The following is a 13,952-nucleotide window of genomic DNA, read 5'->3' as shown; positions in this document are numbered from 1 at the left end:
GGTCGGATGCAAAAGTCTATTAACGTCTGGTCTTTTTTTTATTTATTTGAGCCATGGGACAGTGTGATTTAGAGACATTTTCTTCTAAAAGTAGGCTATGTTGTTTAACATGTAGCTTAATGTTTAAAGATGCAAATTATTATATTGTATTATTAATGTACAAACTGGTGAGATGAAAATAAAGTTTTGATTAATTACTTATAAACATGCAATTTTGGTCTTTAATTTGCATACTTTTTACTCACTTGATTAATGGGAATACATAGTGGTTTGCAGATGTTAAGTGATCACCGGGGCAAACGCCTTGATTGTATGCCCCAAAGGCCCATGTATATGGCCTAATACTGAGAATGTGAGAAAGGAAGACAGTTTAAATATGTAAAAACAGATGAAATAAACCCCCACCCCCACATTAATGCCCGGGGCCATCACCCCCTCTATCCCCTTTTCCTGCATGCCACTGTGAATATATCTGAAATGTTGGACTGTTACGTTAAATGTTTCACAAAATATTGATATATCCAACAAATTAACTATGAGCCCCATTTTGGAAAAGATCTCAGCATCTACACAAGTAAATTTAATAAAGTAATTTAGAATTTAGAGGACTGTTATTGCCCATTTGATACTGCTTAAATCATTAGCGGCCGAGATCGCGTAGTGATCGAGCGCCTCTAATGAAAAATTTAAGCGGTATCATGGACAATAACAGTTTGATAAATTCTAAATAGGAGGTGTTTATTGATAATGTAGCCCAAAATATTTAAAAATTTTCTTGGAATAGTTCACGGTCGTTTTTTGGTTTTAATGACGTAAATACCAAGGAAAACAATTTTGACGTAATAAAAAATATCCGTGACTAATAAGATAAACACTCATTTCCATTCTATTTGATTCACTAAGCAACTGGTTAATTGTGTCTGTTTGGGAAGGGAGGTCACTCTGCGATAATTTTAAAGATCGAAACGGACACAGATCACTAAAGATTTCCCCATTGACTCCAATGTTAATTCTCGTATCTTAGACCGGCTCTAACTTTTTCCCAAATTTTTGTTGGGTAGAACGGTTTCTACCACAGATGGAGCAACATGTGGCAACCACTTGCCCAAAAGCACGTATGAGGTTCTTCATGAAAAACTTGAGATACACAAGCTGGAAGTAGAGACAAGTAAACATGCAATTTCAGGCCCTACATTTCAACCTAACCAACCTCTCAACTCTTGTATCCTTCCGCATCAAAATTATGAATATTCACCAAAACCTGGCAGAAAATGTATTTTCAAACCCCTTTCCTCGATTCTACACCAAAAAGTCAACAAAAATCGCCATGCAAAAGGGGGAAAAAGGAAAAGGAAGAGGAAGACTAAAAATAGCTTTGGCCCTTGTTTCGTGGGTGACGGCGTAGGAATATTTGGTGATCTGTGTCTTATATAGGGGTGAAACTTCAGGTATCACCAAAAGGCCCTTTTTATTTCCTTCCCATGTGTTCTGGCAACATGCCGGTGAAAGAAAATCAAAATCAAAGAATAACTGTAAAAATGATGGCCCTTTAAGTACACATGTTGCTTTATGTACACTGGTGCATCTCAGGTCCATAGGCCTTTTGTGCTAAAATTTAAAAATCTTTCTTATTAAAGGCAGTATCTGAGTTCTGTGAAAAAATTAGACAAGTAACAAAGAAACTACATAGAAAACACTCATAATTTGGAATTTTTTTCAAAAATATAATTTTTTACTGCCATGTGATGAAAAATGTACAAAATTTACATGTAGCATCTCTCAAAATACCAATAATTTTCCACTTTTTTAAATATCCGGACGGACAAGAAATATATTTTTAGAATCTGTGGACAATATGCAAACAGAAAAAATGCAAACCAGTTGCAATGATTGTAATATTAGAGATCTATACTGAAACATGTATGCCTACCCCCTGAACATGCCACTGATTGAATTAATCTAATCTATGGTTGCAGAACTTACATTACCAAAGGAATCTGTCTAACAGCTATGTTTTACCATCCCTGGCTAACATATGCACATATAAACTAAAATAGGTGCAATAAATATGAATTATGGTTAAAAATAGGCCTTGATGAATGAAAAAAATGCCATATTTGGTCTATGATCACCCCTCTCTAACAGAAGGGTCACAGAATACACAATTTTCACAAATTTGGGAATATTTCAATGTTTCCAACATTTCAAACCTCAGAGGCATATTACAAATTTGTATTGCAATCCTTGTGCTGAAGCAAGATGTCTGGAACTTTACATTAATTTCCTGAAAAAAAGAAGTCAAAAAAGTAGTCATGACAGAGTTGACAACATAAAAAGAGGCCTGAAAAGGAGAAAAATTAACATTTTATTGTTTTATAGGCAACATAAATGCAGCAAACACCACAAATGCTGGATTTTGATAAGAAAATATTGAACATTAAACTGACATTTACACATCTACACCAGTTTTATATCTGGGTCTGGTCTCATTGGCCTGAAATGCCTCAGGGTTCTACGTTTGACTCTGAACAAATAAGGGTTAGAAATCCTTGAAATGCACAAAAAAAATATTTTTGGGTGAAAAATAACATTCTTAGCTGTAATTCAACCACAAATTCCAATTAAGATCATTTACATGTCAACACCGGTGCATTTAAATCCCTCAAAACACATTAATAGAAAAGGGTGGGGGGGGGGGCATTTATTGCCTCTCTAAACAGAATGATGGAGTAAAAAATGTCTAGAAAGGCTGGGATATTGCTTCCTACATGAAGGAAATGCAAGAATTTAATGTTTCAAAGAAGAAAAAAATGCTTATTCTGCGTAAAATAGTGGCAAAATTGAGCCAACCCCTGTTTTGAACATTTTGTACAAACCCATCTGCTGTACATTATTAACTCAGTGTTACCAATTTTCAATTTTCTGTAGGAAAGCTGGAGCTATTTCTAAACCTGACAAACATGTAGATCCCATCTAAGTTATATTAGCAAAGAAAATATGGGCATTTTTAGACATTTTGACTCATTTTAGTAGTCATGAAAATATTAATTTCTACATCGAAATGGGGGGGAATCTCAAGATTTTTTGTGAATATTCCTGATCTTTAGACAAAATTTGGTGAAATTTCAATACTGTTCACTTTATCTGTGCTTTCTGAGACTGAATAAGCCAACATTGGGCATTAGAATATTTTACTTACTGTTAAAAATTCAATAAAAATTGAAAATTGAGAAATTTGCAGTAAAATCACAATTTTTCTTCAAAACTTTGATTTTTTTTTTTTTTAATTAACTTTTTTTAGTTTTTCTGTAGTCAAACTATTTTATTCATATTTTCTGAGAATTTAATCTTCATATTTTCAAAACTAAGGCATATCAGTGACAGCCTTATCACACACAGACAGGACACAGATCACTAAAGATTTCCCCATTGACTCCAATGTTAATTCTCGTATCTTAGACCGGCTCTAACTTTTTCCCAAATTTTCGTTGGGTAAAACGCTTTCTACCACAGATGGAGCAACATGTGGCAACCACTTGCCCAAAAGCACGTATGAGGTTCTTCAAGAAAAACTTGAGATACACAAGCTGGAAGTAGAGACAAGTAAACATGCAATTTCAGGCCCTACATTTCAACGTAACCAACCTCTCAACTCTTGTATCCTTCCGCATCAAAATTATGAATATTCACCAAAACCTGGCAGAAAATGTATTTTCAAACCCTTTTCCTCGATTCTACACCAAAAAGTCAACAAAAATCGCCATGCAAAAGGGGGAAAAAGGAAAAGGGAGAGGAAGACTAAAAATAGCTTTGGCCCTTGTTTCGTGGGTGACGGCGTAGGAATATTTGGTGATCTGTGTCCAAACAGGAATCTTAAGTGTATTTTATGTACTTTTTACATTGGCAGTGTCTAGTTTGTCGGCAGTCGTGCTCTGATTGGTTCATTTTATAGACACTTCCTACTTTTTAAATGATTTTGAACTCCAGCAGTGGCTAGGTTCGAAATAAATTGCATATCGTTAGATAAATGTCCAGGTGACTGTGTGACCGTGTAGATTAGATATATGCTGCGTAGCGTACGCATGTGGTTGCTATGCTTGTTTACGTTGTCATTTCGACGCTGTGAATGTGATTTTTTTTCTTCACAAAAAACCCTGGCCTGTGTATGAAAATTGGTCTCTGTCCTATTCATATCAGTATCAGCACGACTTGTATATTTTAAAAAATATATTACGGTCCATAGTATTTTTATTCACTTGTTGAAAATCTTCGATTTTGACCAGTCTGATTATGATAGAATGACCATAGCAACTATTATTGTCAGACCAGCCTTGAAATTAAATTTACTTATTATCTTTCAAATACACTCACTAACTTTGTTTTTTTTGTGTGTTTCAGGTGTGTGTTTCAATAAGCCACTGGTTGAATTTCATTGTTGATGACATACAAGAAAAAATTCATGAAGATTTCCTAGAATAAAGTTTTAAGGTGTAGAATTTTTGGCCACTTCAAACAGAGTCTAGGCCTAGCACCCAGAAAATATTCATTCGCAATGAGTAGCCCAGGCAATTTAGAGGACTGTTATACTCATTCGACGCCGCTTTTCGACCAATCAGAATCCAAGAAATTTCCATTTTGGGCTACAATACATGATAACCATACATAAAAAATATTATAGGCTTGTACACATTTTTTCTTATTTTAATAAAATAAAACAAATTTACAAGAAATGTTCACAATGGTCTCTGCTGGTTCAATTCACCAAACATGGATTACGATTAACATTTTAAAAACAAAAGATATGTAAAATGACAATTTTGATACCTCTTCTGATTGCCTGACTTTTAAACAGCGGATGCCAGGCAGGATAAGCCCATATTTTTCAAGAGATGGATAGAGAACAAGCTAAACAAAGATAGGTTGCCAGGAAAACAAAACATACGCAGCTAAATCGTCCGAGCGGTCGACAAGGGTGTAACGGTGACATATTCAAACGTTTTGTTTAAAATCAGATAATAATTGTGACCTCTTGAGGGACCACAAGCTAGAAACGTGATTTTTCGTACAATCGGGGGTCATAATTCAGGAAGTTACAATCCGATATGCAAAAATATCGAAAGGAACCAGGATCTTCGGGTTATAAACATGCATTTCAAGTTTCATCAAAATCGGGTGAAAATTGTGACGTCTTGCGAGTCCACAACCTTGATATACCATATTTTTTACACTATTAGCGTACAAGGGGCGGCCATTTTGTCCGTCAGTTTTGGTCCGACTTTCAAGAAATTAGAACTTAACCATCATTAGTGTGTAACGGTGATGCATTCAAACGTTTTTTTTAAATTGGATAAAAATTGGTAACTCTAGAGGGACCACAAGCTTAAAATGCAATTTTTCATACGATCAAGGGCCATAATTCAGGAAGTTACAATCCGATACGCGCGAATATCGAAAGGAACCAAGACCTTTGTGATATAAGCATAAATTTATGGTTGCATCAAAATCGGAAAAAATTGTGGCCTCTAGAGGGTCTACAACCTTGATATACCACATATTTACACCATTTGCGTTATACGAGAGGTGGCCATTTTGTCCGTCAGTTTTGGTCCGATTTTCATGAAATTCAAACTCGACCATCATTACGGTGTAACGGTGATATATTCACACGTTTTTTTTTAAATCAGATAATAATTGTGACCTCTAGAGGGACCACAAGCTAAAAACGTGATCTTTCGTACAGTCAAGGGCCATAATTCAGAAACTTACGATCCGATATGCGCAAATATCGAAAGGAACCAAGATCTTTGGGTTATAAACATGTATTTCAAGTTTCATGAAAATCGGATCAAAAGTGAGCTCTAGAGGGTCCACAACCTTGATATATCATATTTTTACACTGTTTGCGTTCGAGGGACGGCCATTTTTGTCCGGAAGCTTTGGTCCGATTTTCACGAAATTCGAACTCAATCGTCATTAAGGTGTAATGGTGATATATTCAAACGTTTTTTTTAAATCGGAATATAATTGTGACTTCCATAGTGTCCACAAGTTAATAAACGTCATTTTTCATACAATCAGGAACCAACTTCTTTGGGTTATAAACTTACATTTCAAATTTCAACAAAATCAGATAAAAAATTTTGACCTCTATCGGGTCTACAAGCTAAAAATGTGATTTTTCGTACATTGCCAATATCGAAAGGAACCAAGATCTTAGGGAGATAAACCTATATTTCAAGTTTCGTTGAAATCAGATAAAAATTGTGACCTATAGAGTGTCCACAAACAATTGTGGACGGACGGACAGGGGCGATGACGATATACATCCACATGAAAATGTGGGCGTATAAAAATAATATAGAACAGTATTACTGTTAAGTATGAGTAAAACAGTCTTTTTATGTTTACCTATTTTTTAAAAGATAGTAAATATAATCTACTGATAATCACCATTAACATATATATCCAACATTATTCACTGAATAATTAATTAATGGATATCCCAATTTTAAGCATACAAGCAACGAGTTGACATTCATGTTTGATAGAAACAAATGTCTTCTCTTTATTTTCTATCCGGTCAAATTTGAAATCCAAGGTCCAAGCCTGCACTATATTATAAATATAATGTATAACTCTGAAATCACAAGATGGCAAATACAAACATTCTAACTTGAAACATCTTGAATATAGATAAGGTAGGTCAGATTCGGTTGTGTCCCTATTAAACACTCTCTAAAGTTACATGTTCATAAGGGAAGAAAATATAATATTTCTCATAAACCCCTTATAAGGAATTTGTGATTTTTCATAATATTTTAGATTAGAACTAAAGCCTAAGATATTGCTGACACTTCACTTTTAAAGTTCGTTTTAAATCAGGTCTGTTTATAATGTCTATATTCAGGTTTTAATTCCCACATATTTTTGTGTGGAGCTCGCATGTTGTATGTACAAATTTCTTTCAATATTTCCTTTACATAAGGCTGAAAGAAAGAAGAATTTTTTTTTTTTTTTTTTTACAATAATACAATTTCAGAGTGGAAGGCATACACACTAAGAGAGGTTGCCAACCAATGAAACATCTGCCTACATCAGCTATGTCATCTGAGCAGTCAGCAAAGATTTTCACATATTTATTCTTTTGTACATGTAGGTAATTAAGGGGGACATTTAAAAGACACTAAAAACTGATCAAGTGTAACAGCCCATGAAATAATTATCAGAAATAACTAAAATTTTATTGGCTTCTCCTTCTAACTAGTGCTAACATTTATTATAGAAAACAATTACCTGTAATCAGATGATAACAATAGTTATTTGATTTAATGAAAACCATTGAAAAAACAAATTTTGTTTTATCTCATAAACATAATAACGGTTTATGAATTTCAAATCAATCATTACTCTGAAAGTAATGATAACTTTAGCCTCTAGAGCTTTCTGGAAACATTTCGGGGATGCTCGATTGTCAGTCTAGAACGTCCAAAATTGACAGAATTGCAGTCGAGTGATGCAGAATTCAGAAAGAGAGAGAGAGAAATGGGGTTTAACGTCCACTCGACACAAACTAGGTCATTTCGGGACTAACATATGGTTTAATTTTATTTACATAATTCGCTAGCGCGTAGGGGTCTTTAGCAGTGGGAGGAAACCGGAGGACCCGGAGAAAACCCACGAGGTTGGACAGGCGACCCTACTCCTTGCCACGTACAACCGGGGATTGGAAACCACACCAGTCGACTCAATGACAGACTTTATGATACAGCGCGCGCACGCTAACCATTCAGCCATCCAACCCCCCTGCAGAATTCAGTCCTGTCACACTTCTGTCAGTCCCGACAATGCAGGTGGTGTGAGTAGAATCGTGATGTAATTAAACACAACGAATATATTTCAGTTACATGGTTGGTTGAGACAGTTTCTTATGCAGACAACGTATAGTTGTAGCCCGAAATCCCCCTTTCCACTCCATTGTCACTATTTTGAGGATTAACATAATTCTATTACGGAACGTTCAATTGAGTATCCCCTTCAAATTGATCAAGGGCCATAACTCTGACAGAGTCTACAAGCACTCATTCACCTAATGAACATCTACACCAAGTTTGAACATTCTACATCACCCTGAAGCAGAGTTATTGTGTGACTGACTGACAGACAAGACCCTTTTCTTTTCTCCTGTGTTATTCGAAACATGAGGAACAATAAATGGTCTATAAATCTATTACTTACTATAGGTTGATTGGTTATTCTGACTAAATCTTGTACATTGTAATATTGGTGTTTCTCAAACGCAGAAAACAGCATATCCATAACTTTATCTTTATCAGCTCTTGATCTCTTTGAGTCAGATTTTTTCTTTCTATTTTCTTCGAACTAAAATTGTGCAAAGTATCATTAACTTGAAAGTCATAAAAAAATTGACATTTACTTACAATTTAAGTCTAGGACCAGTCACTTGTTTTGACTTCTAATAATTTTACAAATACATTCCACACCACATGGGATCATGATGCCCACCTTTTTTAAAGGACAATATTGGTGTCAGTCATTATTACATATGTGATAGAACTGGTTAAATGCATTCCAAATATAATTTTAACACAGAGATCATTGCTACGGGAGATGTGTAACAAGCACGTGAAGAAACGGGAAGTGACGCCAAACATGACAAACACGAGTTGTCCTTCTATATAACTGGCTGAAGTAACGAGCGATAACAGACAAACGATCAAATTTCATTTCACTGATAATTCCGTTGAAGTTGAAAAGTTATTATATGGGACGGTGAGAGGGTATCTCACAATTCAAAAATAGAATTGGCTGTCACTAGATTAGGGACACAAGAAAAATAGAAAAATCCAGTGCATTCCCCGGTTTTTATTCATTCTGTTTTTAATAAAAACATGGTAATGCACGGACTTTTTCTAATTTTTTCGTTATCTTTTATCTACTGACAGCCAATTCTTTTTTTGAATTGTCAGATATCCTCTCATCGTCTCATATAACAACTTTTCATCTTCAACTGAATTATCAGTGAAATGAAATTCGATTGTTTGTCTGTTATCGCTCGTTATTTCAGCCAGTTATATAGAAGGACAACTCGTGTTTGTCATGTTTGACGTCACTTCCGTTTCTTCACATGCTTATTACACATCCACTGTAACAATGATCTCTGTGTTCAAATTATATTTGGGATGTATTTAACAAGCTCTATCACATATTTTATAATGACTGACACCAATATTGTCCTTTAAAATTTGAAATATAAAAGGGAGATAATCTCTTATTGCAAGAGGAATTAACCAGCAAGTGTAAATTCTGTTCACCAAACTAAATACAAAGAGGCATGTTTATTACCCCTTCTACGATCCAAATACATGTAGGTTTTTTACATTATTATATTTGTTGTAAAGGTGAATTTCTGATTTATACGCATCCGCACCATGGAATGAATTACTGAAAGTGTAGAAATGTATAATGTTAAATTTACTTACACTGGAGACGTAATCTTTAGGTTTATAAACTTGTACAATACGATCTAACTGTTTTATTTCTCTCTTGGGCTTATTACCTTGTTCTAAATGAAATCTAAAAGTGAAAAGAAGAATTAGAGACTTGTACTAAATGAAATCTAAAAATATAAAAGGAATTATAGACTTATCATAATCATGTAACATAGACAGGGCTTGTCCCATTCTCTACATGTCCAACAACAGAAAATTCTCCCACGACAAATCAATAAGCATTGCCAACAGCGCTCACTCTGTCGATCGCCATTGCCGCCAATTGCGATAAAAATATAATTTTGGCGATAAAATATTCAATGTGGCGAAATTTTTGGCAATAACTTTTTCCTGTATGGCGATTCTTTTTTAGCTGTGGCGATAAATTTTTCTTGCCACAAAGCTTTGATTTCCACGCCGTACATACACGTTACAGTCTCTTGCACTTGGCTGAGTCAGTTATCAATCAATTAGGTGCCAATAATAGAGATCAATCTCGGATTAGTGTTGATTAGTATTAACAGTAAGAGTAGTAATAAACTAATTAAGAGACAACAAATTTAATTATTTGTCTTCAAATACAAATCGGTGGCTTTTTTGACGGTTTCTATATATTCAAAATGACAGACACTATGAATAATACTCGTTCGATTTATTTGGGATTATTGAATTATGACTTCTGTTTTATCTTTTTCTTACCCCTGTTGCCCGTATCGTTAATAAATGAACTAGGTTTGTTGTTACAGTTTATAATTGCGTTTATATTCTTTAGGTTATCATCAAATCACATGCCATGGGTCGTAAGCGAAAACTTGAACAGCCTTCGTCAACGTTCGATAGAAGAATGTCAGATTATTTTAGTATGTCACCAAATTGCTCTAAGTCTACAGATGATACTGACATCAGCTCTCGTCCATCTAATATTATTACATCCTTGAAGAGATTTTAACTTCTACAATAGGTCTGCATGTAGTTTACAGCAAAAGTTCGCGACAGAGAAAAATTTCGAAAGAGAAAAATCTTAAAGGGGCATTGTGGGAGATTAGATAAAGAACTGGCAGTTCTCACTATAATAGTTAAAATTAGATAGGTGAATAGAATATGCTGGAAAGTTCAGTCAAATTGCTCCACTCTGAACCGAGATATTAGCTTTTGAATTTTAGGCCTAGCCTCGATCATCATTACTAAAGTCGGTACAATAAAAAACATAGTCTCGATTATCCACTTTTGTTTAAGCGCATTCTGAAAAGGTAGATCTTTTAAATATGAATGGAAATTTTCAGATAGATAGATATTCATTAACCAGCGGCTGCCAGGCAGGATACGCCCACATTTTCGAGAGATGGATAGAGAACAAGCTAAGAAGAAAGTGATTTTTCCTACAATCAAGGGCCATAATTCAGGAAATTACAATTCGATATGCGCAAATATCGAAAGGAACCGAGATCTTTGTGTTATAAACTTACATTTCAAGTTTCAACAAAATCGGATAAAAATTGTGACCTCCATAGGGTTTAAAACCTTGATATACCATATTTTTACGCTATTTGAGAACGAAGGGCGGCCATTTTATCTGTCAGTTTTTGGCCAATGTTCACGAAATTCGAACTCAGCCGTGCTTAGGGTGTAACAGTGATATAACAATACGGTTTTTTAAATCGGATAAAAATTATGACCTCTATAGGGTCCACAATCTAAAAACGTGATTTTTCATACAATCAGGGGCCATAATTCAGGAAGTTAGGGTCCGATATGCGCGAATATCGAAAGGAACCAAGATCTTTGGGTTATAAACATACATTTCAAGTTTCAACAAAATCAGATTAAAATTGTGACCTCTATAGGGTCCACAACCTTGATATACCATATTTTTACGCTATTTGAGGACAAACGGCGGCCATTTTGTCTGTCAATTTTGGGCCGATTTTCACAAAATTCGAACTCAGCCGTCCTTAGGGTTTAACGGTGATATAATTATACGGTTTTTTAAATCGGATAAAAATTATGACCTCTATAGGGTCCACAAGATAAAAACGCGTATTTTCGTACAATCAGGGGCCATAATTCAGGAAGTTACAGTCCGATATGTGCAAATATCAAAAGGAACCGAGATCTTTGGGTTATAAACTTACATTTCAAGTTTCAACAAAATCGGATAAAAATTGTGACCTCTATAGGGTCCACAAGCTAAAAACGTGATTTTTCATACAATCAGGGGCCATAATTCATGAATTTTCGATCCAATACATGCCAATATCGAAAGCAGCCGAGATCTTTTGGGGATAAACCTATATTTCAAGTTTCGTCAAAATCGGATAAGAATTGTGACCTGTAGAGAGTCCACAAACAATTGTTGACGGACAGACAGGGGCGACGGCATAATACGTCCACATGAAAATGTGGGCGTATAAAAACAAATACATACATCAAAACCTTCTAAATTTCAATAGGATTCCTCCTTATGACAGTATGAACCAATGAAATGAAATGAGGTTTAACGTCCTACTGTTCTGCTCCGAACTGGGCTAATGAAGATGGGCATACGCCATACAGTGTGCTATGAGGTAAATTTTGCCCGGACAGCAACACTACAGCCTACTCTTATATCGAATTCCAACTGTCAAGGGATATTTTACGTGCACACCAATGTGTACACAGGGCCTCGGTCTTTCGTCCCATTCTAACAACTAGACTGCTGTCCTTGTCAGACCCTCTGTCCTGCATCACTGACAAGGGGGAAACCACACCAGAAAATCTGGATGAACTTTCTCGGCCAATGCAGGGATCGAACAGTATGAACCAAGTCAATCTAAAGTAGAAAGGTAAACTTTTAGGTCAATGTTTAAATTTGCTATACCTGTAATTCTAATGCTGTTGTAAAATGAAACGTACCGTTTTAATTTCTTGTATTTTTCATCTGCTATAGGTCGGCATTCTGCCCTTTGTATAACTTTTCCATCAACAGCAATTTTCTCTAAAAAATGAAGATAAGAGTACAGCGGATAATGAATCCAGTAGGTAATATCCAAATAGACTTCAAAGGGTTTGACAACAGTCCTCTTCTTTCTGCAATAGGCAGGGGACAAAAATAATGACAGTTTGAATCTATAGAGCTACTACATGTACCCATAAGCTTACTGGTGGTGAATGACAATAGACAAGTGCTCAGATGTGAATAATTTTCACTGTGTTCACATGCAAGATGCTTAAACTTTCTAAAAACATTACACCGATAACTAATTCAAATTTTTTTGTCAAAATTTTGCACACAACAAATAGTAAACCGCAAATTTTCTAATTAGCAAAAGGTATAACTAATGAGATTCAATATCTTGTTCATCGAGGGACAATAAAGTGTGAACGTTTACCTGAGACCAACTCCTTGGTACCAGTTGTAGAATTTTCTGTAAAATAAATTAAGCTTAAAGAGAAATGAATGTTAAACGATCCCACAGGGCTCCAGTAATAATATAAACAATTTTACTATCCTGTCTGTTTTAATATTATTTCATCCCATCAAGCCGTTTTGTTACCTTTTGAGACTTATTTTGTAGAGTGACCAGGTTAATAAATAATGTAAGACAGTTAATTTGTCAATCAGTCAAGGCTATGTCATGCTTGTCAGCAAGTGCTAATAAGTTATACAAAACTTGGATCAGAAATTTAAAGCTTTAAAGATTTCAACAAATGACAAGTGCTATATGAAATATTTATATGGTCTTTAGTGAAAGTTGTAGCTACTATTTTTGGGTTTGAAGGTCAGATATGATATGAAAATGGTAAGTAATTTTTTGAACCAGTTCACATGTGCAACCTAACCGTGACCATATATTAACAAACTTGACAATACATAAAATATGAATGCCAATACATGCATAATGCATTTACAGTAAAGCACAATGTAAAAGCATCTCTAGACTGATTGTAACTTAATACAGTTTAACATCATTAAAACCATTATCACACATGAGTCAATGGTTTCATTTTCTTGTGATAGGCAAGACTCTCTTTTTTTTCATATTTACTTCCTTGAGGTCTCCCAGCCATACCGTAGCTATAATATTTCTATATGCTTTATTGTACAACATTTAAAGCGGAAATTGCAAATTTTCTAAGAAAGTCAAAACGTAATTATTTCTATGTCTTTTGCTCAATAGGTTGTCAACTCACAATTAGACGATCATAGGTGTCATTCTCACACTTAAAACTCATTTACACAGGAAATAATAACACAATTACCTCCCTTGTTTTCTATTCTCCACCATGGAGTAGCTTTTTTCAAACGTTTGAAATTGAGAAGGAAAATGATATTTTTGCCAATTTCTCAGCTAGTAAAAGTGAATTATAGGATTAATAGGATTATTCTTTAACAAGGTAGGACTGTTTATGGATACCATCTATTTTCAGGCTTTATTTTAATAAATTTTAAAAATATAACTTAAA

General features: G+C 34.8%; 1 protein-coding gene across 13 annotated transcripts in view; it reads right to left on the bottom strand.

Annotated features, from left to right (window-relative positions):
- LOC126808063 (general transcription factor IIF subunit 2) overlaps positions 1-13,952 on the bottom strand; it is a 39,290-nt gene that overhangs the window by 12,600 nt on the left and 12,738 nt on the right. For 12 of the 13 annotated variants that reach the window (XM_050533041.2, XM_050533037.2, XM_050533040.2 and 9 more), the window contains exons 5-8: positions 12,878-12,913; positions 12,402-12,483; positions 9,501-9,594; positions 8,236-8,379 (exon numbers count right to left, since the gene is read on the bottom strand). In XM_050533041.2, coding sequence (XP_050388998.1) covers positions 8,236-8,379; positions 9,501-9,594; positions 12,402-12,483; positions 12,878-12,913 — 356 coding nt within the window. Of the gene's footprint in view, positions 1-4,687; positions 6,987-8,235; positions 8,380-9,500; positions 9,595-12,401; positions 12,484-12,877; positions 12,914-13,952 lie in introns of those variants that run through there. The other variant, XM_056098272.1, reaches the window with a different exon arrangement.

The sequence above is a fragment of the Patella vulgata genome, chromosome 1, assembly GCF_932274485.2.
Source record: "Patella vulgata chromosome 1, xgPatVulg1.2, whole genome shotgun sequence".
In the NCBI taxonomy this organism is placed as follows: domain Eukaryota; kingdom Metazoa; phylum Mollusca; class Gastropoda; family Patellidae; genus Patella; species Patella vulgata.
This window is presented reverse-complemented; position numbering and strand designations above follow the sequence as displayed.